The 26,219-nt window shown below is 44.1% G+C and overlaps 1 protein-coding gene across 1 annotated transcript; it reads right to left on the bottom strand.

Annotated features, from left to right (window-relative positions):
- Window positions 1-908: 908 nt before the first annotated feature.
- Window positions 909-18,530, bottom strand: AP1S3 (adaptor related protein complex 1 subunit sigma 3). The gene is made up of 5 exons (XM_056358431.1): window positions 18,399-18,530; window positions 4,764-4,942; window positions 3,481-3,589; window positions 2,378-2,515; window positions 909-1,393 (listed from the first exon to the last, which is right to left on the bottom strand). The coding sequence occupies exons 1-5, from the start codon at window positions 18,507-18,509 to the stop codon at window positions 1,358-1,360; spliced, it is 573 nt and encodes a 190-aa protein (XP_056214406.1). The 5' UTR covers window positions 18,510-18,530; the 3' UTR covers window positions 909-1,357.
- Between the last annotated feature and the right edge of the window lie 7,689 nt (window positions 18,531-26,219).

Genomic DNA, 26,219 nt, shown 5'->3' with positions numbered 1-26,219 from the left:
ACATTCCAGAAATCAAAGAAAATATGTGGAAGGGAAATGTGAATCAACGCTCAGATCATTCTGGCATATGTCTCTGATAACTTACCTGATTTTTCTATAGGACAGTTTCATGATTTGACAGAGACAAAGCATCCAGCTATGGGTTATGGGCTAGGATAAATTGAATTTCTCTGAGCTTTGAATTCTGTTAAAGGAGGAAATTATCTCTCTAAGGAAGTGTTCAATCAGTTTAGAGAGACCAAATTGCACTGACGGACTTGCAAGTTAACATACCTGGCTCCCCACACACAGCTACAATGTTTTATAATACACAGTAAGATGCACAGCCCAGCTGATTCTTCTCTTTTTCCCTTTATGCAGCTTGCAAAGTTATAAAAGATTGATTAAATTGTCCAACCTTCACAAAAATGGGCCACGCTCAACTACTAGAAAGCTGATCATCCTAATAGGTGTGTGAATTTGGGACAGGAAAACTCTACTGGGAAAGACGGTTATTAGTAGATACCAAAAGATATAAGAGATTATTTTCACCCTACAATATCAAAGACTAATCTCTTCAGGATATCTCCTGCTCTCAAGCTGCACACTTCCAAAGGTTGCAGCCTTTGTCCAGGTCCAGGGGATCTGGGAAGGGGACAGCAAAATGAGAAGAAAGACAGAAACAGGCCACCCGCATGCAGCAGCAAAAAGAATACACTAAACCTGGCAGAAGCATCTTGAGCCAACGGTCTTCCTAAGGTGCGAAGTGCAGTCTAGTAGCAGTTGGAGCAGTCCTGCTACCAGACTACAACAGAAAATAGAAGGAAGATAGAGAAAGAAAGAGGCTGGTCCAAAAAGAAGTGTCTTTCTCCTTATACTAGGTGGCTTACATTTTCGAAACAAGCTTGCGAAATCAGGGTCCACAACCATTTGGCTTTTAGAAAAAAAATTATTATTAGAGCAGAATAATCATTACATTCAAAATAATGGACATTTGTACAAAAGTAGAGTCATACGGTCAGCAGTAGACCAAAACTAGTAAAAATAGCTCTTCGAAGTACTGTCAGTAACAGTTTATGATGACAAAACCTGAAGCTAAAAGACATGGTACAAAACAAGTGTTTAGCCCAGCTAGGAGAAGAGAAACTAGACGAAGGGTAGTAACAACTCTGAGAAACTCATCTGTAGAGTAACACAAGTGCAGAATTGTTAAACCCTCTGCTACATTAGCTGACCTTCATCTTCACCATTATACAAACAAACCCCTTCAGTTATTGGGTTTTGGTATTTCTCTGAGGATCTGGCACATTGGGAAGCAATTTCAGGAAGTGCATTTTAGAGGTGCATACAGCAGTTCTCTCTCCAGGTAGTTTTAACATTAAAATGCAGGCTTGTTCATGTACTCTTCCACTGTCTGGGGGAAAAACAAAACAAAACAAAAACTTGATGCATTATAAGCAGTACAGTAATATTCAAACAAATCCTCTCGTCCTCTCTGAAGACAGTTGTAATTTTGCATGGAATTAATTAACTAAAAGGTAGAAATAACTCTGCTTTAAAAACCTTTCAGAGCATTTTAGAATCTGCTCTTCTAATCGTGGCATCACGGTTGTGGCCAAACTCATCACATCCAGCTGGCCGTTGTACAAAGCTGGTGTAGTTTCACGTGCAAATGCCAGACCACTGTGAAAAACTGTTGGACTGACATAGCGTGCCCCTAGTTACTTCTACCAGCATGCTTTTCTTCCAGCATTAAAATGGGTCCTTCGCTACCCAGGAAAAAATGAAGTAAATCCATCACATTCAACTGCTTTTGCCACTCCTGGCTCAATGGTACAAGTTACATTACAAGTTACAACAAGAGAATTCCTGCAGGGTTCTGAATAAAGTTACATATCTGTGCCCTGCAGAAAGACTACGAAGGTGTTATGAATGAAACTCGTTTGCCAGCAAGAACTTTTGCCCATGTTAAGTGTTAACAGTAGGTCATCTGTTTCCAATGTATTAGTGAAACAGAAGAGATTCTTCTGTATCCATATATATGTACGTATAAATGAAATATAACCTTAGATTATGTTCTCATATTATATAAATATCTTAGATACATCTTAAGCTATTTCTTAATATAATATCCAAGAAATTCTAGCAGTTAAACTGCAAGAGAGCATTATATAAAGAGCCTCCAGACAATTCCGCAAGATGCAAGAGGGTTGAATTGAAAGCTTATATAACTGCTACCTTGACTGCACTGTTGTACCTATTGAAACTGGACGTAAGACACATTTGGATAATTAAATACCAGAAGTGCTTAGCTGTATTTTAAGCTCCTGTCAAACAAGGAAGATGAAAGAAGGCGGAGGAAGATCAGGGGTTTGCCTTTTGTTTTCCTCTGCCTTACCTCCTGCAACATGTCAGAGTCTTCTATGGCTTTCACTGCAGACCTCTTTGAAGTTTCTTGAACTTCTCCACCGATTACAAACTCATCAAGAATAAAATAAGCTTTTTCAAAATTAAAGATAATATCCAGCTCGCACACCTGCCAGAACAAAAGGACACCCCACATTTAAATAATTTTTACAGCATTATAAGCACTACTAGGCCAAAAGTTGTAAGATGATCAAACTTATTCAACATATCCACTCTTGTGGCAAGTAGCAGGGTAAAGAAAGATACTGCATATTCTGTAATATTGCAGCTTCTGCATGTATTCTCTTCACATATATAGCCTATACTTACAGCAAAGATATTCCACTTACTATATTTTATACAATATATTACATTCATAGTAGTTTTCAGAGAACAAAGCTGACTTCCTAGCCCACTAACCTTGTAATAGGTCTTACATAGCACTTGTAATATGGGTTACACATGTTCATGCAGCTTCACAGAGCAAGACAAAATCCCTGCCCTAGTGATCTTACAGTCACGGACCACTTTTTTGTTTTGAGGTGGTACAAATGGCACAGTGATTTACATAAGAAATGTATTAAGGTAGTGGGAACAATTTCAAAAATGTTCATAGAAAAGATGGGTCTCCTGCAGTCTTCTAAGACTTACTGAAAAGACTTATTTGGACCTTCTTCAGGTCTTTGCTTTAAAAAAACCACCCACTTTATCTTTTTCCTCTTCATATGCCCTTAATTGTTACACAATATTGTGAAACAAACAAAATGAGCATATCTGAAGATGTCAGGAGAGAGAATCAGAGTACACTCACCCAGGGTTTTTTAAAGTAATTTTCCTCAAGCTTTCCCCTCAAATTCTATTCCAAGACAGACATACCAAGCACCGAGATTAAATTGGGAGGGGGGAAAGGATAAAAAAAAATATCTTATGATAGTTTCAGCTCTATTTTATAAAATATTCTAATAATTCATTTCGCTCTGGATTAAGAGAGTCTACAAGTTAAGCAGTGCAGATGGAAACATGAAGCAAAACACCTTCAGACAACGGTTTATCAGACAGCCAGGAACGGAGTTCAGGGGAGAAAGTGAAACCTACGTTTCCAAAGTATCTGTCCAGAAGCTCTACGTATCGATGAACGACCTCTAGTGTCAGGAGCTCATTGTCTTGGTCTTCTATTGCACAACAGAAATATAAACTAGCATACCTAGGGAAACAAAGGCAAAACCATGAGTGAACAGCTATGCAAATGACAGTTAATGTCTATCTGGTCTCTAAAATAATCATTTTCTTTCATTCTTACAATGTCCCAGAGAACGCTTAAAAAGATCAGATAATTTAAACGAATTCTTAATTTAGTTAGAAAAACAAACTCCACCCTTGGCAAAGTGGGATACCTCCAACACCGGTCTTAAAAAAAAACCAGTAAATCAGCAGTACTCTAAGGTCTCCCTCAGCTGCTGCAACAGCACTACAGTAAGTGGGGTTAATTAATGAGTTACTGCTCTTTATTAAAAAATAAAGGCAAAAACCAAGGTGGAAGGAGTTACATCCCAGCAATCCTGCTGGCTATCAAGTAACTGACAGTGTTTTACATAGGGCCTGAAAGCATGAAACTGCTTAGACCAAGCAATCTTCACAACTAACTTGCAGCAAAACTTTATGTTTAAATCAACCCAAGATGGGAGTAACGATCTACCTCAACTCTCTGGTGCTGTGGCTGGAAGCCCAACTTGTCACAGCATCTGATCAGATGTTTATATCCATCGCTTCACAGCATGGAGCACCATTTTTGCTAAATGGGAGATGCCGCTTAATTTGTACAGCGTGCTATACCTTAATGCGACTTTTGTTTGCTCCAACTTTACATGAATGAACAGGCAGTTAATGCTAAGCATCCTGTAACTGGGGTCCAGTGATCGGTTTGGAAAAGGAAGTGTAAATTAACACTTTCCAGAGGAACATATATTTCAGACAAAATTTGACAAAATGTTGAAAGTGCCTCAGAATAGCTCCTGCAGCCTCCTGAAGAGCCTGATAAAGCTCAGCATGCATCTCAGCAGGCTACCTTGGGGAATTAGAAGGAGCAGTGAAGCCTAAAGCCTTCTCACAGAATTTCAAGCACCAATACTTATTATGTTACTCCCATTTCTCTCCTTTAACTGATTGTACAAGTATTTTGCACCCCACAATTTACCCTGCCGGTTTATCTGGGGACACTGTGCTGGTATACACAGATCACTGATGGCAGGCTCTGACTAGCTTAGTCTAGCACTTAAGGTTTTGTTTGCTGCTTTTCTTGAAGAAAGCCTTTATTTTCCCTCTTCTGGCACGTTATTTATATGAATAGTAATCATACGTTCTCACAAAATTACTCACACCTTTTGTAAACAAGCTTGAGGTCTTTCCAGTCAACAAAACTACATGTTTTTTGATTGCGAGACAAAATAATCTGAACAATTTCTCGAATGATCTTTTTCTTCTCTTTATCAGGTAGCGTCGTATACCATTTCTGAAGCCTTAACTTCCCCTGCCGACTGAACAGCAGTATAAAGTGTATCTAGAGTAAACAAAGCAACATGGTTAACACTGGGGCCACAGCCAGAGAAGAGCATTCCTCTGCCCCACGCCGGAACTCTGTGAAATCCTAGCGAAGGCATCTCCAGCCCTGACATGATGTCTGGACGTGGCGTCAGTGAGGTCTGGGGGAGGCTGAGCGGGGCAGCAGAGATCCCTCTTCTCTCCTGTTTCTTCCCCAGGCAGCTCTCTCCTCTCTCTGAGACCTCTCCCCTTCGCACCCTCTTCCACCCGACCTTCCCCACCTCCTTCCTCACCTCGTGCAAACAGCAGCTTTGCTTCCTACTCTACCACTTCCATGGGGAACGGGAGGAGCATCACCACTTTGCAGTTGTGAGAAGAGCCTCCTCCAGCAAGATTAGACACCTTAATGAAGGGAATAAAGACTTATACACAACAAGGCTAGGGGCTAGGGAGACCAAGAATGCAGTGTGGCACAAGACCAGAAACACGAATACCTAGATAGTAATCACTAATTTTGGTATTGATCAATCTCAGGTCACAAACAAAGCAGCACATTCCTAGAAGAGGCTATAAGGAGCAGAAGAAAGCAACTGCTTTGGAAAGGGAGCTTGACTAGTTTTACTAAAGAAATCACCAGATTATGAAACACAGATGACTATGATGACAAAGGACAGACCTCAGTGACCAAGTATGTTACATTAAATAAAGCATAATATGTACACTGTTCTAAAATTTCAAATTTAAGTCTAGTCATAATTTTCCACAGTTTGGCCCATGATTTTTTCATGCTTAGCGTTAGCAGTATTATTGAAATACAGAAGTGCTCACTTTCAAATGCCAGTTGGCTTTTGGAAGAAAAGTATCAATTCACATTTATACAAATGCTTTTATTAGCAGATTAAAATAAATGACCATACTAAGTCTTTAAGCAGTACAGTAAGCCATCTACCCATAGCATGGCAATGGCTTTAAGAATGCAGGAAATCTATTTGAGGATGACATCCATCTCAATGGGACACCATCTGTCAAATGGAAAAAAACCCACAAACCAAAACCTAGCAGGGATAGAGATGCTTCCAGTGGCTGAAGACACTGTGAACTGCCCTGTTCCTGACAGGCATCCCCATCGCTTTTCTCACCAGTAGCAATGCCTGAAGGCCAGGGACCTGCAGGAAGGATGTCTAACCGTAGTCACGGCCATGTCACCATGACAGGCACACCACCACCTGCCCAAGCAGAGGCAAGGCTTCCTCTGATGCTGGGTGGACCAGGGAGAAGCACAGCTCATTTTCCTCATTTGTTCCCAGTCCTTGCGAGCCCCCCAACAGAAGAACTGGCAGGTCCCTTGACACATCCCATTCCCATTCGCCTAGCCTTCCCCTTCCCTATAGTTTCCCAGTCTACACCCTAATCCCTTCTCCCTCTTTTCTACTCCAGCTTATTGCTGCACCTTTACTTCCCCATTGCTCCATCTCCCCAGTAAGGATTAAAGTTAATGTTCACTATTACTATCAAGATTAAAATGCAGGTTTCTATAAAGACAAAAATCATTCTACGCTCTGGTAAAGTCCAAGCAGAGGAGTATACCAGGGAAGCTTCTACATAAAAGAAAAAAAAGAAAAGCTACCGATTTTAAACAAAGCAATCATTCATAATTCAGAGCCACGCTCTAGCTCTTAAGTCACATAGTTATTGAGTAATCCAGAGATAAGAGTTCTGACTATACTGAGAAAGACTTTAAATGTGGGATCATTTTAAGGAAACGTGGACTGTTTTATTCATATGTGCCTGTGGCAGGATCTACTGGTGGAAATATGGCTCTTGCCATCATTAGTCTAATGTGCTTGATAAAATTACAAGGATTTTGTAGCTGCCTTGTATTGAGTCCTATAATACTCTCCAGATGAGCTTGCTAAATAAAAATTATGCTGCCAGCAGTACACATGGCCTGATTACAGTGAAGATCAAAGCACCATGCTCTTGCCTTTCTCTGTTCATATGACCAACTGGGTTTTGACAACATTCCAGCTGTCAGGGTTACCCCGGCCCAGTAGATGAAGGGACAGTACTTAGTGTCCATACACTTGGTCCGCTGAGAGGAGCTGAATGAATGAATGAAAGACTACTTTGCGTGCTGCACAGCTCATTAACTCCAAAGCCTTTGTAAAGGTGAGTGTATTTTGAAAAGCAGGGCATAGGTCCTGCACACAAGAGCAGAAGGTCAGTGGGTGTCCATTTAAAAGTAACGAGGCACAGGTAGCAGCTATTTGATAAACAAATTTCTAGAAATATGGTGGATCAGATAGGAAAGGGTGATTAGATTTGATTGACAATGCAGGGAATTAGTCAATGAATTCCTATCAAAAGCTGGCAGCACGGTCAGCATAACAAGGTCGTGCAGTTTGAGAGATCCTCAGGAAGAAATGTGTTTGCCTGCCGTGCTTCAATAGGGGAAGACAATGAAGGGGTGTTCTGGTTTGGGTTCAGCTGTTGGACCCAACGGACCTTAACTCTGAGTGCCTGCAAGTAATCCATGTATGTGCACGAGAGCAGCCTTACGCCTCTAAAAGGTTAAATACCAGCAAGCCAGGGAATTACTGTGAATATTATCACCATTTTCTGCTGATTAGTTTACTTCAGGGTGTTATGCTTCACCCATAGGAAAGCTGGCTGCTCTCCATTTAAAATTGCTTTGAAAACTCCACTGTTTCTTGTAACGATGCAGTTGATGTTTCACCACCCCTTTCATGAGCAGAAGGAACATTCTTTGCAATCAGAAAATACCCATTAACACACTTTTAAACGCATCAAGATTTGTACACAAGTTTCAAAAATCCCACTTTTGGGTCTCCTATCCCACGTTGCTTCATATACAGAATATAACTGCATACCTCATAAGGCGATTTTACTATTATAGAAATATATACAGCTAGAAAACAGGTAAGAGCTTCTACCGTAGCCCATTTCTAATTTTACAGTCTGCAGTAAAATAATGTGCCCTGAAGCCTAGGTATGTATTACCGGCCAGCTCAGAGCTCCTGTAACAAAATAACGCACTAGAAAGCTGCAGATACTTAGAAAATACGGTAGGCTTTTTTTCTCTTTTGACTCTTCTTCCTTTTCCTAAATTCCATTCAATTTGGGAAACTCTCTAAGAGGTAAATGTTGTTACATTCTCAAGAGGTTAAATGGCTTAATTCCTGTGTGAGCATCTCATTGCTATAGACAGACATTGTTTCAGGCAGTTCAGCATCGCTCTGCCCAGCCACACAGACACAGTGCGACACACCACATTCCCCACTGCCCCAGCTCCCTTGTTACAGCTCACTGGAAAGATGCCGACGCATCAATAAACCTGGAAATGTTGAAGAACTGCACAAACACAAATTAATAGCTCATTTGTTCCTTGACTGGGAAAACCTATTTGCTTTCCTATAGTGCTAACGGTGAGATGGATGTTGATTAAGGAATTTTTGGTTAGTTTTCAGCAGCCAAACTACGAACAGAGGTAGATTATCCTGGTTTTAGGTTTTACTCATCTTTAAAAGTTCTAATTCCAGAGGAAAACAAAGGCAAATGACTTGCTTCAAGCAAAATACCTTTGAAGCAGAGTGCTTGATTTCTTTTGCTTCCATTCTAGGGTGTGCTGGCTGTGACTAACAATCACCAGACCCAGGGGCGATGCCAGTGGGAATATTTAGGTCCAAGCCTGAGTGGGTCGGGATGAGGAGTGCAGTTCCTATGAGAGCATCGGCTGCCTTCACATGAGGAGTCTGTAGGAGACAAGCTTTGGTCTGGGAGCTGAGTGTAATTTTATTAGCCTGTTTTACTGAATCAGACCCAACCACCTACAGCACTATGCAAAATTATCTCCACAAACGTCAGTAAGTAGCCTAAATGACTGCATTTTGTATTTGTAAGCCATAATTTCCTAGTTGGAAAAATAGTTGTTTTTTTAAATCAAGCATTTAAACCGGACTTCTAAACCTGAATTCTATCCCTTCCTCATGCATTTCTGAATCAACTGCAGCTGTAAGTTGTGTAACAGGTCAGAAACTTAGAAGGCCTTTTGTTTCATCCAGATCTACAAAACTGCACCAGTGTTAACAACCACCCCCCTTAGTTTCAGGGCTACAAAAAACTTTCATATGAAATAATTTAGCAGTAAATAGACCACACACTGAAAATGCAAAATACAGAAGGTTTACATGTTCATAAAAAGCAAATATAAAAGATGTATGTAAAATGCACAATTGATACTTTTTTTTCCCCACCTTCCTTGGGAGACCTTTCTCTCCTTTTGCTAATGGGCTGCCATGGTCTGAGAAGTAGCTCACCTAAGCCTGTCTCCTAGACTGCTCCCTGCCAAGACCAGAGGTCCCCTTCGTGCAGCCTTCCCCAGTGTGCAGCCATTTCGCACTCCAGACCAATCAAACACTTTACAGTTGGCTCACTGGTTTTGAACTGCGCTCATTTGTTGCTTTTACAGAGGTTTTAAAACTTTATCTGAACTCCAACATTTAGTACAACTGCCTAAAGGGCCCCAGACTTTAACATATACATACAGAACAAACCACCTGTAAGGATATCAAAAAAGACTGCCACGTGGGTAGGCAAAGCAGCTTTCCTGACTCCCAGAGTCATTTCTCCAGTTTACTGTCCAATGACATAAACATGTAAAAGATGCCACACTTCTTCCTGTGAGGGGAACTCCAGGGGTCAACGCAGCAAGGCTCTAATTCACCCGGCTGTGAGAGGAATGAGCACTAGAAATGCTGCTTCTCCTCCTCCTGTAATTCAACCTGCATAACCTGTTCTGTGGCATCTGGCTGCTCCAGGTCCCTCCATGGGAGAGGACAGGGAAACAGGAGGACTCCAAGGAGCCTACGGGGAGGGATGGCAGAAGAGATGGCAGCTGGAAGACTGAAAAAAAAGAATCCTTCTCTTTCCTGGGTGCTTGGTTTGGGCAAGGATTTGCTTGGCTAGGCAGCTCTGTCACTCCAGCAGCATTGGGTTTAGACTCTGCTCCAGTTGTAACCTTTTGGAATTCAGTTAAATCCCTCCCAAATCAAAGTCACCTTTATAAAAGAGAAAGATTCCTGAAATTCATAAGTTAACTAAAATTTGCAATTAGGAATTACTATCCTGAAACAGACAGCTTGGCAGAACTTGGAAACTTAGGTTTTCTTTAAAAGCTTTCTTTTTAAGCCTGCTGCTGCCAGTAGGGGAACAGGCAACGTATGACATACTAATAAAGAAAAACTGATGGACCACATAAAAAGGGAAGTGGGACAACAAAAGCCACACCTTTGGCTGATGGCGTGCCAACAGCTGCCGACAGAAACCTGGGGAAAACCAGCCTGACTGGCTGTACTTAGTGGAGAGGAAGCAACTTTTTTCATAAAGTTCTTTTCACTTATTCTGACTCCCTTGAAGTCTGCTTGATCTTCTGGCACTGTTTTAGTCGAGTTCATATTCTGCTTATCTTTTACTATTTTTCATTCTTTCCTCCAAATGAAAGAATGTATTTCCCAACATCGACAGGTGTCCAGAGTTTTTTTATTAGTATTTATTTCACATTACATCTGAAAATGAACAAACCTACCTTCATGAAATTGTTTCTTTTAAAAAGTATGAGCATCCAAATTATCCGAAGAGGTTTTTTTCTCCAAAACATTTGAAGAATAAAAAAAATTCATTTCAGTGTTTGCTTTGTTTAGTGGTTTTTTTTAAGGGAGGAAAGTAAATACTGACTTTTTTTTAAAAAAAAAAAAAAAAAGAATAGCTATACTGTGAACACACAGATGGCTTGGAATGCCAGGTCTTTAAGGCGAAATGAGAAGGACATACTGAATGGACAACTACTGACCTAATGTATTAACAATCTAGCTACATCAGGAAAAGCCAGAATAACAACACACTGAAGTATTTCGGTATTCTGCTGCTGCACGGAGTCCCCATCTGGCTACTGACCTTTAATACATACACTCTGGGATTTTAGGGACTTTTAAAGCAATTATGTAAAATCCAGAACAGGCTACTTTATTGAAAATATTGCCTTCCTTGTTTACTCTGTTAGTCTGTTATTCACAGCCACGCAGAAGCTGACAGGTATTTGTTAAATACCGTAGAATCTCAGCTTTAAAAATTCAAATGCATATTCAGTCCGTATGATTCAAGCAAATAAGAAAAAAAGAAAATAAATGAAAAACCTGCAACACAAAAATACCAAAGTAGCTGCCCAACTGGCACAGAATTCTGTCTCACTTAATCTCCATTAGGAACATTTCTGAACAATTTCCCCTAAACAATACATCCAAAGTCCATGCAATAAAAGCTGTGCCAGATCATTACAGGCACACGTGACTATAGTTACACATTGATTTTATGCTTTTCGTGATGCAGAAACTGCCCTTATCTTATTACTGAAGATTTTAAATTGACCAGCATTCTAGTATTTAAAGGATATTTACACCATATAATATTGATCCAGGCAACAACCTTCTTGAGAGCCTCACTTGAGTTAAACAAAACTATAATCAAAACACTACAGCTGATCTCAAGTTCTGAATCAAAACCATCTTGAAGCTCCCTGCTCCTGATCCCTACCTAAGGATGAGAAAACAATGCTCAGGCCCCCGCAAGCTCCCTCCAGCTCTGTTCCTGTTTATCACTGCCTCTAGCAGGTCTAGTCCTCCTGACCTTGGCTCATTTCTCATAACCCAGCAAAATTCCTTCAACAACCACCTCCCTACAGTACAGGCATGCTTGGGTCTCCTCCTCGCAGGCTGCTGGGCATCCCACCAATGGCGAAGCTGGGTTTCCAGCACCTCTCCAAAGAGGACAGACAGCACAGCTTTCCAACAGAGCTCCTAAGATGTAGATGCAGGCAGCGACATCCAGTTTTTACAGAGGATAATTCGTCTCAGTTTTCTTAAATCCGTGATTTTTTTTATTCCCACAAAGTGGAATTACCCCAGTTTCTAGGCAATAAGCAAGAACAGGTCCAGGCAGGGAGTTTGCACAAAACCTTCCCCAAACTTCACCAGTGGAGAGCAGGCCAGTGACCACACTGCAGCTGCGTGAACCAGAGAGACAGCACTCACATCCTCAGCCTTGGCTCCAGGGACAGACAGCTGCAGGGACACCAGCTGGCTGACCTTACAGAAAGCAGCACAATTTGAAGACATTCAGAACAATTATTAACCAGGTAATCACATCCTTCTACCTCCTGTGTTCTCAGAGGTGTTTTTATTTGTTTATACGCTTTTGGGAGGCAGTGGAAATCTTCATTAGGTTACTATTAGCAGGAGGAGACCAGGGGAGAGGCTGAACAAGCTGCCAAGAACTACCTCTAATTCGCTATAGCCCCAGTGTATTTTACAGTCACAAGAAGCTGTTTTCCCAGCCTGCTACTTGGACAGCCGGTGAAGAAACAGAGCTAAAATCTAGCCCAATAGACTCTAGCAAAAGGTGCAGCCTCTTTTATTTTAATTTCCCATTTGTCTTATCAGGTATTTGCAAAGCCCTGCTATGTGAAGGCACCGTGATGCCCTTCCCTTGCCCCTGAGCTTTCAGGGAGCAAAGTTAAAGAGCTTTGCTCTGGGCCAGGGCAGGCACACGAGAAGGTGATGCGTTTCCCTGGGGCCTCAGCCAGCTGACATAGTGCTTCAGCCCTGGGAAGGCCATGTCTGGCGGCGCAGGAACACTGCAGGTCTGCAGCAGTCTCACACCCATTCCTCCAGCTCCCAACATAGACACTCAAGGAAAACTCAAGCTCTGAAAGGACCAAAGATTCACATGAGTTAGGATGACATTCGTGAATGACTCTGAAAGCGCACTGGAGTAATTCTTTTGAAACACTGCAGCGTTCCACTTAGGCACTTTCAATAAACTCTTGGTTTTCCCTTTTAAAATGGCATTTTTTTTTTCATTAAGGTAAAGAACTGACATGGACTTAACCTAAAGAAGCAACTGCTGTTTACAGAAGAAAGGGCCAGAGCACAGGATCTCACAAAATGCTTTATGTTGGCCCAAAATTTAGCCTCCAGAATGACAAAGTGTATGAAAAATTAATTCTGCTATACATTGGGTCTTGTCATGAGACTCAGAGGAAAGGAAATGCTTTAGGTCCTGTTCCTTCCCCATCCCCGTCTCCTGAGCCTGGTGGCTGTTGAGTTGTGAGTTTAACGCAGCCATGTAGCCATTCCCATGGCTTTTCCAGAGCTCAGAGCAGACGGGCAGACACCCACCCAACACTTCACATGTTCTCCTTCCAGCATGCAATGTTGCAAGACAAAAGGCACAAACTGGTAAATTTCTGCATTTTCTTCAAACAAAAATGATTCTTTTTCTCATTCTTTTGCACTATGTGTCTATCGCTTGCCTCAGGGAACTAGGCAGAGGGACATGATCATCATACAGGGGTTCCTGCACTGGTTAATGGGCCATCGAGAACTGCAAGTGTCTGAGCAAAAACTACCGTCAAGCTCAAGCAGCAAGGCAGCAACAGGCATTTACCGGCTGGTGAAGAGGGATTTTAATGCCCTCTCTTCCCTTCTCAGGTCTACACAGAGAATAGCAAATGGACATCCTCACAAATTCTGCAAGTTAGAGAAGAAAAAAAAAAAAAAAAAGACTGGTGCATGGAGTACCTAGGGTTATATCTGTCATATTAAGAAACATAAATCCAGGACATACTAGGCCAGAAAGACATGTCTGGCAAGAAAGGCACGTCAAGCTTGCCTTAAACCATACAAATGTAAATTTTCTTTTCCCGTCCTACCCCGGTGACTCTGCATGCTATATTCCTACTTGCAAATAAAACACCATTTGAGCATGACTGGACCCTGCACCTCTCTAAACTGCAACATCTATAAAACACAAAGGCCCAGAGTTGGCCCCTCAAGAAAGCAGATACCCAAAGCAGCCAAGGAAATGCATGTGACAGCCTTTAGAAATAGGACAGTAGGGAAATGAAAGGGAAATGAATGGGCAGGGATGGTAATTAGCAGTTGTACATATGTGATACAGAAAGAATTCTTTTTACAGGAGCAGTACGGTTTTAATTTAGGCATCACTGGAAAGACTGCTACTGGCTCACATAAATGCCTGATGTATATGCCAAAGCATAAATCTTGTAAGTACTTTGGGGAGGAGCAGCTCTACCTGCCCTCTCTGACCCATCAGTTTCCTCAATACTTTCACTGTTTTGTCCCTTGCACATAACTGATGCCTTCAGAAGGCAGAAGATCTACAGGATGGTTTATAAAGCACGGGATTTTGAAGTAATTAAAGAAAAGCAGCAAACATTTTACATGGCTCACATGCTTGGCAGCATTTTCTTGCCTCCTCATAGCCACCGCTGCCCATTACTCCTCTAGCTCTCTCCCTCCATTTGCCTACCTCAGATGCCATGGCTTTCTCCAAAGCCCTCCAGGCACTTCACATCCCAGTAATGCCTGGCTCTGAGACAAGCCTACAGTTTTCTTATTTGTGAGTGAAAATATATAAAATGACTTAAGCAAAGAATCATCAGATGATCTATCATTTCTTCCGCTTTCCAGAAATGAGCATATTACCCAGAGACAGTAAAGTGTGCATCGCAATGACTGCACAGCCAGGCAGTCCAGCGCGGTCTCTAGTACAACAGTGACTCATGACAGTGAGTACTTGAGACAGACATGCAAAACTGGAAGAGGATCACATCGACAGTCAGAGATTATAGACTTCCTGAGAAGAACCCCAAAAAAACATTTTTCCTAGCAAATCCCACAAAACGGTATTAAAAAGTCCAACTGAATGGCAGGGAGTAACTGAATGCCAGATGATGGATCACCTCCTGAGCAGTACTCTGATCTGAGCAGCTTCCAGAAGGGGACAGCACAAGTAACAGGGCATGTGTAAAACCATTCTGGTAGTCCTGTCTCCAGGAATCACAGGTTTAAAGATTCAGGGCCAGAATCAGGATCCAGACAACGCACCTATGGACCCATTCTCTAAGAAATGCCAAACCACTAGGACACCCACAACACCCTTGGCAGTAGATTAAAAACATTCATCTACACTGTGTGAAAAAGCATTCCCTTTTGTTTTCTTTACATTTAGTGCCTAAAAATTTCACAGGATGTATCCTGACTCTTCTTGCAGCAACCATTCTTTGTAGCATTCATGATTTCACGCATTTCTATCACCTCCCCTGCAGTCATCTCTTTCCAAGCTGAAAAGTCTGTCTACTCAGAATCTTCTAAATAGGATGCCATTGCATTACCATTATCTACTCCCACAGTAATAGTTCACTACAAGATAAACAAAGAAATACCACACGGACTTTTCTTTTTCATGTAGAACACTGCCTAAAACAACAAGAATCATCCATTTGTAATTTTCTCTCCCTCCCTCATCTATTCTAATCTGCGCCCTTCTTGTCTTTCAGAGGTAAATGCCTAGAGGCAAGGTTCATTGTCTTTGCTAGACCAATACACAGCTGTATTACAGAGTGGAAAAAAGCAGTTAATTCTTTAACCTGTAGACAGTAAGTTCCGTGCAGCACTGAAAACATTTTGCAGATCTGTGTCTAGTTTAACAATTACGGACACTGAGACTGTTAGTGATTCAGAATAGCTGAGAGTTCATTTCAAAACACCGGGCAGGTGTCAGTAGCTGCAGTCGCTTCAACTAGTATTTCCACCCAAGCTTCTAGATCAGTGACTGGTATCAAATGTCTCGCTAAGTGGAAACAGTGCTTGCCAACTCCTTTTCTATTCAGGCCAAGTACATTTTTAGAGCCCCTGTGTCAATGGGATTCTTTTGATCTTCTTCCAGGGTTTCAGATCACGCTCACAGGTACTAATTTTTCTCGGTGTACTGAAAAGCAGCACAGGTAGGAGGGAAGCAGACCCTTTACTACGCAAGCACCAGTTCTGCACTGGTAACACTGAGGTGGCAGTAAGATCAAGGTGTTGCAACACAGGCACGAAAGACTAAAGCAACATGTGTCTTTGGGGAAAGAGTTTTCTCCTATGTGCTCTCTCTCCGCTCTTCGATTTTGTTGAGACAGCAATCCTTCAGGACGTGTTTCTCTGCTGCACCCATATATGTGTCAGGGAGCAGAATTTAGTCTCTTTTCTAAAAAGTCTTTTTTTTTTTTTTTTTTTTAACATGTCACAAAGCAGCAGCCAGGCAGAAAAGCTGTCTTTCTCATCAGGATGTGAAGTTAGCTTTGCTAAACAGACTCTTTCCTGAAACTTCCTTGGAAATCTGCAATACAGCAAGCAATCAAAACAACCCACTGGCTAAGATACAGTACCATCTGCACAAGTACCTTCCATTCAGATCTTAAAATACAGAAAAAAGGTGGCAAGCACAACTGTGTCATTCCAAGCTAGAGGAGTGGATCTACGAAGAGTTTAAATGACCTGTTGAAAGTTCTTCGCTCATGAGCCTGAGTAAGGCTTATTCTTGGTTTGTCATCCAGTAACCCTTATTTCTTGACACGTAACTTAGCGTAAACAATTCCTTCACAGAGACTGGATGACAGACACAGTAATTTTAACCAAAAGAGTACCCTGACAAAAGCACCCTTTCAACAGCACTCGTTAATAAAATTATTAACTGTAAGAATGCACACTCACCCTATAAAATTATAACCATCAATACAGTAGATCGTCTCCAAATTGTCAATAAGCAGCGCTCCCCCGGGACCATCATGAGTGCTTTGAAAACTAGCATTTATGGAGCGCATGTATCAGGGAGAGTTCTGAGATCAGCTTCCCTGAAATCTGCTCCTGTATTTACTGATCTTCAAGGGCAAAATAGGAACTCTGGTTGTTTACACAAGCTTTACCCGAGGGAAGTGACTATGTAGGGCCAGTCTCGGGGTGTAGCCGTAAAGATTATATCTATATGGGGACTTAAGGTGTGCAGACTGCATTGCCATCTGTAAATTCAGTACTATACATTTCTATTTGCAAACGTAATGACAGGTCACCTTTCTAAATACACTAGACTAACACATATTTAGCATTCTGGCTAAGCCACTGAAAAGCAACAACATAGCTCTGCCTTTGAGGATAGAGACAAACAACAAAGCTTGGCCTCCGATGAAGGAGTCGAGACTTTGACTTCTGTTCAGCTGCACTGACAGTAACTGGTATCACGGATGCACACAGTAGGCAAACTGTGCAAGACAGCAGCTCAGGGCACGCTCGCAGAACCTGCCCCAAGTCTGAATTATCAGGCAGTAAGATGGTTTCTCAATTAAGAGGCATCACTGACCACCTTACTGCTTGACAGCCCACAGTCCTCCTCAGGGAAAATCTAGCCATTATTCTGAGGATATTGGTCATCACGCTTAACAAACGAGAATAACCATGGCAACCTTTTCTGATCCCAGCAAACCACCACCAAGCACAGCACTGGAGAGCTGAAACGACAGGATCCTGCCTGTCAGCCCTTACACCTGGAGGGCTGCTGCCCCCTTCCAAGCTGCTGCTGCTGCCTCTGCCCAGCCATGGAGCCAGGTCACACACGTGGCTGCCAACAGAAAACGTACAAGGAACTGAAGCAGACCCAGCGGGTCTCTCGGACACGTCACTTGATGGAAAGGCAGCACAAAGCTCCTCTGACCCCCATGAGACCAGGTAGCTGAGCAAAGGCACCGCTGGACGCTGCGCCCACTTACCTGGCACCAGGGAATACAGGTAGGAAAAAGCTCTTCCCAATGTGCCCATCACAAGAAAACCCACTGCCTGACACCACCTCGCTCTGACAGAAGAGCCAGACAAAGGACAAGAGATCCACACAAAGCCACACCTGATCTTTCTCCAGGCTCTGGAGCTGAGCTGATCTGCACCCCGGCTCCTCAAGTTACAGGAAGGCTGCAGGAAAGCTCTCTTAACAGCCTTGTTTTCCTGGTTGGCTACAAACGGCTGTCGGCGTGACCCCAGCTCACCCCGGGGCCAGAAGACAGACAAGGAAGGACCAGAACTTTCATTCCTGCAAAGGTGCAACCCTCGCCCCAAGCCCCCCGGCCGGTGCGCTGCGGCCCCAGCAGGCAGGCTGGCACGCACGTCCTGCACAACACGTTGTACCTCTGTTAAGAGCCAACTCAGATTATTCCAGCAGGATGATTTTTCACTGAAATCCAAGTTTCTTTCCCCCAAACACAAGCCGGCCGCTGGCGCCCCGTCCCGGGATGCGCCCTGCCGCAGGCACGGCGGCCCGGAGCCCGGGGCAGCGGCGCGGCCCCACCATGGGGCTGGCCCCTGGGCGCCGAGCCGGCCCCGCGCAGGGTCTCCCCCGGCCGCGGCGGGTGCAGGAACGCGGGCCCCGCCGGACCGAGGGCAACGGGGGCAGCCCCGCTCCGCCCTGCCTCCAGCCAGCCCCGGCGGGGGAAGCGCAGAGAGCGCCCGCCGAGGGGGGCTGCGGCACCCGGGCAGGGGTCGGCAGCAGCCGCCCGGCCCCGGCACACTTACCATGGTGCGGCGGCGGCACGCTGGGAGCCGGCCCGGCCCGGGTGGCTGCCGGCCACCTCCCTCCCGCCCTGCCTCCCTCCCCGCCCCGCGCCAGGTGAGGCCCGGCCGCATCGCGCCTTCCCACAATGCCCCGAAAGGGCCCTCCCGGGCCGCCTCCCCCGCCGGGCCGCGGCTCCCGGGGAGGGCACGGGGGGGCCGGCCCGGCCCGGCGGCAGCGCCCGCTACGGGAGCGGGCGGGCGGCCCCGCACGGCGGGCGCGAGGCGGCCCCGCTGTGCCGCCGGCGGAGGGAGGCAGGGCGCGGGCAGCGGGCCGGGGTTCGGCCGGGACCGCAGCACAGCTCCCCCCAGGCCCCGGCATGTGGGAGGGCAGGCGGCCCCTGCCGGCACACGGGGTGCCCCCGGGCTGTGGGCCCGCCCTGCTCCCCGCAGCGGGACCCCAGTTTAACAACAACGCTGCCTGTTTCCCGCAGCGGCTCGCCTCAGCCCTGCCGAGCGTTCCCGGCATGAGGCCACGCTGCCGGCACAGCCGCGATGGCTCTGCACCCACCTCCACCACAATGAAACTCGCCCTAACCACCGCAGACGGCTGGGCTTTGCTAAGCTGTGCTTTCTGGGGGAGCAAGACACGAGCAGCGCTGCCGGTAGAGCAGCGAATCCCTGTAACCTCCGGCAGGGATCTGCCGATAAGCAGCTGGTGCCTAAATCATGTGCGACATCCACAGGCTCATCACTTGAATCTAAAGCTCTAAATCCAGGCCTAAGGCTTCTCAAGCTCCTACCAGGAGTCTGATTCAGATGCAAACTACCACACGAGCACAAAACAAGACAACTTAGGATGTTTAAGTGCCATGTTTGTAGTCTAAAGGAGAGCCGTTCTGCAGCACACAGCATCACCTAGCCCAAAGCGCTGCTCTCTGGATTCAGGATATGGTTCCCACCTGCCCTGGGCAGAGCTGTGCCCTGCTCCCATGTGCAGTGCTAGATGCATCAGAGCCATCAGTGAGAACGCAAAATCTGAATGAGCTCAGGGACTCCAGGGGACACAGTGATGTCAATGGCTGACACAGGTGGAACCCCTCTTCAGCCTCTGGCTTCAGCAAAGGAGAGGTCCCTCACTCAAAAGCAATCCTGCATGCATGGCTGAGAGGGCAGCTGGGCTGAAATCCACTCACAGCTGGAAAATCTTGTTTGCAAGGGCAGAGAGCATATGGAGGGGTGTGCTCCTTACACTCATTTAACAGTGTGGAGGTGATTTCCACATTTCCCTAAGCACACATGACCCTACTCCTCTCTGCCCTCCATAAGCTTCGATTTGGTCTACACAGGCATAGTGTTCATAGCGCCTTTCGCTGCTGCTTGCTCAGTTCTGGTTTCTGTATGTTCCAACCCCATCCTCTCAAGCAGCATGATGCATGCTGTGCTGCGACACTGCCAGCTGCCGAGTGCCCTGGTTTCACTTCTGGAGTGCACAACACAAGAAGAGTCCCAGCTGCCTACAGATCTCACTGATAGTTCATCTGCTCACTTGCCTCCAGCCTCTGTCGCATCCTGAGCACATATCCCAGACCCATAAAGCAGTGCTATCTACAGACTGCATGGACACACTCACCCTTTACTGCACAGCTGTGGTGCAGCACTCACCACGCCATGCTTCCAAGACAGGACTGGCCCCACTGGTTTTGCTGGGGCACTACCTTGCCTTCGGTGTGCCTGCTAAATACATGCTTACTGCTATCAGCTTCTGTTAAAATAGACCAAACCCTTTTGCTAGATTCTCTGAAAGACGGCTGGGATGAGTAAACAGGCCAAATGAAGTGCCACAGCACCCATGCTGCCTTCCCCAGGAGGTAAACATCTGGCTCCCCCACAACCACAGCCAACGCTCCTGTCCTTTGGAGCCCCCAGCTCTACCCTACCCTGGCCTATGCAGAGCAACAAGAGCTGGCTGCGCGCTTGAACCCCAAATGTTCCTCACTGTTGGTGAATGGGGGATTTCCACAGATACCACCGCAGCACTGGGAAAGCCATGCCTCTGAACGCTGGGAACTGGATTTGCCAAATATGCAAACACCACAGTGCAGACGTACTGCAGATGTAGGGCATCAACGTTTCAACTCTTCCGTCTCCAAAATGAATTCAAAATTAAGGAATGAACATTCCCCTCACCTGTGAAAACAACTCTGGCCTACATTTTACCTTGCTATGTAATTTACTCCAGTGATGAACAGTAATATTTTTTTGCTTAACAACAGTCTCCCAATAATCTTTTCTATGCAAAGACTTTACTTACTTAGACCCATGAATGCAAGGGAACTAGCTTGCTGCTTTTGTGGTTTTGCAAGTACATCAGAAAAATAAGCAGCAGCAAACACATCATGCATACAGCGTACATTAATAGTAGTGGCCAACATCAACACATCAACATGCCAATCTTACAGGTTAGCAGAGAGAATTTTGCTGCCCAACAGAAACAAGGCTGCAGATACAGGATCATGCCTAAATTAGATGCTTTCCAGCACAGAAAGACAGGGCGTACTTAATGACTGGCTAACTAGGAGTGGTAAGGAGTTGGAATTCTTCCCTCCCCACTTCTCCACCACTAGCGCTGTGTGCCCACAAAAGTGATGAAGATAGCTCAAACTTCCCAGCTAGCAACTACTGATGGTTATCAGTGTCACACAGCAAAGGGAGCAAGTGGAGACAGCTGTGGCACACAGTTGTGCCAGATGAACTGGTGGGGTGATCTTATGCCAGCAAAATGCCATACCATGGACTCCTTCGGGTCCTTCCCTTAGGCCCAATTAACTAATCTGAACACAAAAGCTTGCCAAGTAACGCAAATTTATTTCTCTAATTCAAAAGGGGCTGCAAAGGCTTTGGGACCCTTCTCTTTTGGCTTCTGTCTCTGCCTGAAAGAAAACACAATATGAATTCCTTTCTTGAGGACCCTTTGAAAGGCTTTTAAGTGAGGCAAACAGCTGTTGGACATTGCATCCTCTTTGCTTATATTCCATTCTTCTATCGCATTCAGAAGTAGAAAATGTTCACGCTGAGACTTACAGTGGATTTAGTGAGCCTTGTGTGCCTATAGCTGCTGGTAAGAGCTTCTCTAACTCTTAGGTATAAATTTTGGTGAGTTTGGACATTATTTATTTGAAAAGAAGTCACTGATAAAATGTCAGATGCCTAAACCTGCAACAAGCCTTGTCTTAGACCCTCCTAATCTCTGCAAGCTTTATGGACTACAGAAACTAATCCTGGACCATGTAAGTAAAGCTATACATTCACTAATGATTTACAATCGATTGGGAAGTTGTGTTCAACGTACATTTCCAGGGAAACAAACAAATCCTGACAGCTCCAATTAAAAGACACAAACCAAAGAACAGCAGGGAGAGAACAAGATACAACATTCTCCTTTCTTTCTAAAAAACTGCAAAAAATTTCCTTCTGAAAAAGCCCCACCTCTTTACTGCAGAAAGAAGCCTTTTTACTGACATTGAGCACCACAACAAATGAAGCAGAACACTGGCCATTGACAACGATTCTAGCCAGCACATACCTTGGTGTCATTGTCAGTACCTAAACTGAGCTGCGGCCAGGTACACAGAGCCACAGGCTACTACTGATAAGTAGCCCTGTGTGAACCAAGGAGTTCAGATGATGTACAGTCCACTTGGTGATTTTACAGGAGACCTGCTGTGCCCGTTTTTTTCCACTTGATACCAGGTCCATAGGAGAAAGGTAAAACTTTGAAAGCCCAATCTACAATCAGCTGCAGGAGGTAGCTTTTAATTGCACTTGGATCAATAGTGAAGCAATCTAACACTTGCTTTTGGTTACTAGGCATGGGTTTGTACTTTTCCAGACAATTTCCCACTGCTTTTTGTGCATTCCCTTTTCCTTATGTGCTCACAGAGTCTGGATTCTCCACAATTTAAGTGCAGAACAAAGCATTCGTATCACTAGAGAACATACTGAATTACGTATCTGTGCCACAATTCTTGGTACCTTATCAGCAGCAATAGCATGTTCAGTAAGCAGTCCCAACACTTAAGCAGTTTACAGTACTAGAAAAGAGTTAAAAATAGCAGTCTCAAATCCTTAGAGCCTGTACTGAAGGGATAGGTGTACACAAGTACACCTTTAAAGGGTGTCCAGTGGCATTTTGTTTGTCAGCTGTATAAAACTAAGAGCAGGCCACAAGGCAGATAGACGTTAATAAAGCTCCGTCCAGAATTCTCTATCAACACAAAATGTGTCAGTGTAGCCCTCTTGTGTTCAGTTGGATTCACAGCTGTTGGATCCATGGTGTCCTTCCTTACGACCCCTTAAGTTAAGGCTCTGCCTGCTTTAACCACACTGCCACTCGGTTCTTTGCCCTCTCCACCTTCCCTCAGTTTCGTTCATGTTTTGACTTGTCCCATCCTGGTTGTAAAATCTAAGTGTATTCAGACCATGCTTCTGAAACAGCAGAGTGCTTGATTGGTATATATACATATAGATATAACTGCATGGTATATACACCATAAAACGAGAGAACTGCTGTTTTGGAGTAGGACTAAAACATCCCTCGTTGCCTATAAGCATGCTTGTATTCCCAGCATTTCTTCTCCATAAAAGGACCACAATGAACACAATTTACAGCCTTGTTTCCTTCTTCTAGATAATGCCTATGGGATCAAGTTTTAAACTGACTGTCCTACAGACATCATTTAGACATGTGTAACGTTTCTCTACCCTTAGAAATCACGCTGACATTCTCCAAAACCTCTAAGTACTATTGACAGTCCTGCGCATCCCAGAGTGCCAGACCTTCCCTACCAATCACCAAGACTAAAAACTCTGGTATCCACCACTGAGCTGGGACACTGCACAGTCAGGTTTGTAAGAGGTAGTGGCTTTTACAGCGTTCTTTTCCAACCTGCAAAGGCTGCAGCAAACAGAACAAGTTATGGCTGCATTGCTATGGGTGCTTAACAGGACAAAGTCTTGTAACTGAGGATGAGGTACTAGGTTGTACCCTAGAAGACACTCACCTTCCCCGTCTGCTGCCTCAGTCGTCCTTAATTCCACCACTGCAAGACCAGCTCCTTCTAACAGATCAGGAGGCTCAGGCAAGCAGTTCAGTTGTGCTTCAAGAGCTGCCATCGCTCGCCTCACGGAGCCGAACTCCAAAATGGACATGCTGCTGTAGAGGAAACCTGGAGAAGGAGCCATAAACTAAGAGAGAAAGAAGGAGAAATGAATGAGAACAGAGAAAAGACAAAGGACAGTACTAGAACAGAAAAATAGCTATAGCTTAGCAGCAACATCAAGGAGTATTAGCAAGCAGTGCCCACCCTTGATCAGCAACACAGGGGTGCACTTCAGTTCATGAAAACTTGACAGATACATGCATATAGATTTTGAGAGCAGCTGAAGCCATAAGGAAAACAGGCTTCAAAAAGAAAAATCAATATAGATCGTGAGAGTCATGGTATCTTCCTTATTTGAAAGACCACTATGGTAGCAAAGCTAGGAGCAAGTTAAATCCTGTTCTGTGTCTTTCCCTATAAACGAGGTAAAGGGGAGAAAAAGGGGAGAAAAGCATGCACCTCCACAACATTTGTTATTGCAAGCCACTTTCCTGAAGAACATAAAGTAACATAAAGCAGTTTAGAGGAAAAATGGGAAGACCACGTGTAAACATACAAATGGGAAATCCTACAGCCAACCTTTATTTCTACCTAAATTTATCTTGGTTTTGAGCTGGATAAATGCAAAGATACCTAAGCCTCTGGGTGTCTCACAGAAAGCATGATTCATAGCACACCAGGGCCTTTGTAAACAAAATTGACAGGATTTACTCAGTAATTCAGTTACAACAGCTGGATGTAAGGCAACCCTTGACATCTTTGTGACAAAAAGCAAATGTACCAAACATTCTGCAAGACAAGCCAGTCAATCCCACCCAAATTAGTATAACACATCAAGTGTAAGTCAAAGCATATGGTTCAACTTCTCTGTGTGAGCACAGATTATAAAGTAAAACTGGCAAGAGACCCTGAGTACACAAGTGAGTTGGAGGGCAGTTAGTTAGAGCAACTCTGAGCTGCCTGTATGTTGGGGAGAAAATGCTCATGCTATAGAAGCAGAAAGAAAAGCTTCTAATGACCCCACATACTTCATCTTATTATTTGATAAAATATTTTATATTTAATTTCATGAAAAAAAATGTGTAATTTTTATTACTGATCTTTTGATACTTTCTTCCATTGCCAAAGTGATAAAACCAGTAACACTGTCTTTGAATCTGTTCAACTATTAGCTTTTGTAGACCACACAGAGCTACCTAGAGACCATGCCCTTACTTCCTCTAAAGTGGCAGAAAACTATGTGGGATCATTTGGTAGCAGTATCTTAAAAGATCATTGGGAAGGCTTGTGTTATACCCATGAGAGAAGCAGATAAAGCCTTCAAAGGGCACGCTGCAACTCACTGAAAGATGGTTGGTTAGTTGATAACAAAAGTACTTTTTTAAATATTAAGCTGGCAGAAATTCATCATTTGCTGTGTAGTTTGATCATAGTACTTCACTGTTAGCCAGGTCATTCAGCACTGAGGACTTAAGTCTACAGAGACAAAAAGCCTTAGAGAGCTTTCCTTCTGAAGTACGTAGTAGTAGTAAATCTGATCAATATAAAACCCTGTCCCTTTCCTGCATCTAGCAAATTCTAAATTTCTCCAATGAGTAAAGTTGACACCACACCAAAAAAACCTCATTGCTAAGACCTGCCACACAGCTAGCTGAAATCTAAATGAAGTTTAGGACATAAGAAATGTCAAGAAGTGATTAACTATGCATTTTCACTTAGAAAACAAATACAAGTATTTTAGTGCTTTTACTACAAGAACACCATTTGCAGTTCCCAAACATTTTCAAACATAACTAGAGTTCATATGCCTTATTTTTTTAAAAGAGTCTATAAGATGGTGTACACAGACATTTAAACAGGCTTTTCCGACTACAGACAAGCAACAGCTTCGTTGTTTCCAGTCAGTTTTTGTTGGAACTAGAAATCAGGGCATTTTGCCTTGGGAAAGGTGAGAAGCTGATCAAAATGAGACATAGTTTGTCAAAAAAGAAAAAAATTACAGTATTACATACCACACAGGCTACTCAGCCACCCTTCAGAGTGGAAAGAGTTTGTGAAACCCTTTCAGATTCCTTCTGTTGCTCCTGAATACCCCAGGGAGCAGTGAGCTACACTACATGTTAACAGGCCAGCATTCAGGCATTCCAGGTGTTACAAAGGCAGCCAGTGCTGTATTTGAGCCTGTGAAGGCTGTGTAACTGTGAGGGATAAGGATGCTTCCCAGCCTGTCCCCATCCCTTCTCCATAAGAAAGCGTCACAAGACAAGTGTAATCACCTCCTGTGGTTGCAGTTTGTGTCCTCTGTATATATCATATTGTAGACTCTGCTCATCCCATTCAGCATAAATTAATATTTCCCTAATACCTCAGACAGGTCCAAGGGATCTCTGGGAAGGGACTGACCCTCTGATCCTCCATGTTGTAAGAACCTTCACAGACCTCTGAAAGGGAACCAGATAAATCAGAGAAGAGGTCTGTACAATCTAGCAAGTCGGACACAGGATAGGGTTATACATGCCTAGCTGGGACCACACAACAGTTGTTTGTCTCTCAGCTCACTGGTTCATCGTGGGCCTTTAACCCCACTGCTGCAGCTTCTCCAGTTCCAATACACCACCTCTTACAAGCTCTACCTCCAGCCTAGAATTTGGACACGGGCCATATAAAGGAGGAGCCAGAGCGC

The sequence above is a fragment of the Falco biarmicus genome, chromosome 13 (genome assembly GCF_023638135.1).
Source record: "Falco biarmicus isolate bFalBia1 chromosome 13, bFalBia1.pri, whole genome shotgun sequence".
Lineage (NCBI taxonomy): Eukaryota > Metazoa > Chordata > Aves > Falconiformes > Falconidae > Falco > Falco biarmicus.
This window is presented reverse-complemented; position numbering and strand designations above follow the sequence as displayed.

Bases quoted from the DNA above. Each gene is read 5' to 3' on its own strand.
- AP1S3 (XM_056358431.1), bottom strand. From the start codon at position 18,509: ATGCGGCCGGGCCTCACCTGGCGCGGGGCGGGGAGGGAGGCAGGGCGG. The intron at 4,943-18,398 runs GTAAGTGTGCCG...TGTTTACTCTAG, and splicing joins CGTGCCGCCGCCGCACCATG to ATACACTTTATACTGCTGTT. The intron at 3,590-4,763 runs GTGTGAGTAATT...TTGTTTCCCTAG, and splicing joins CTCAAGCTTGTTTACAAAAG to GTATGCTAGTTTATATTTCT.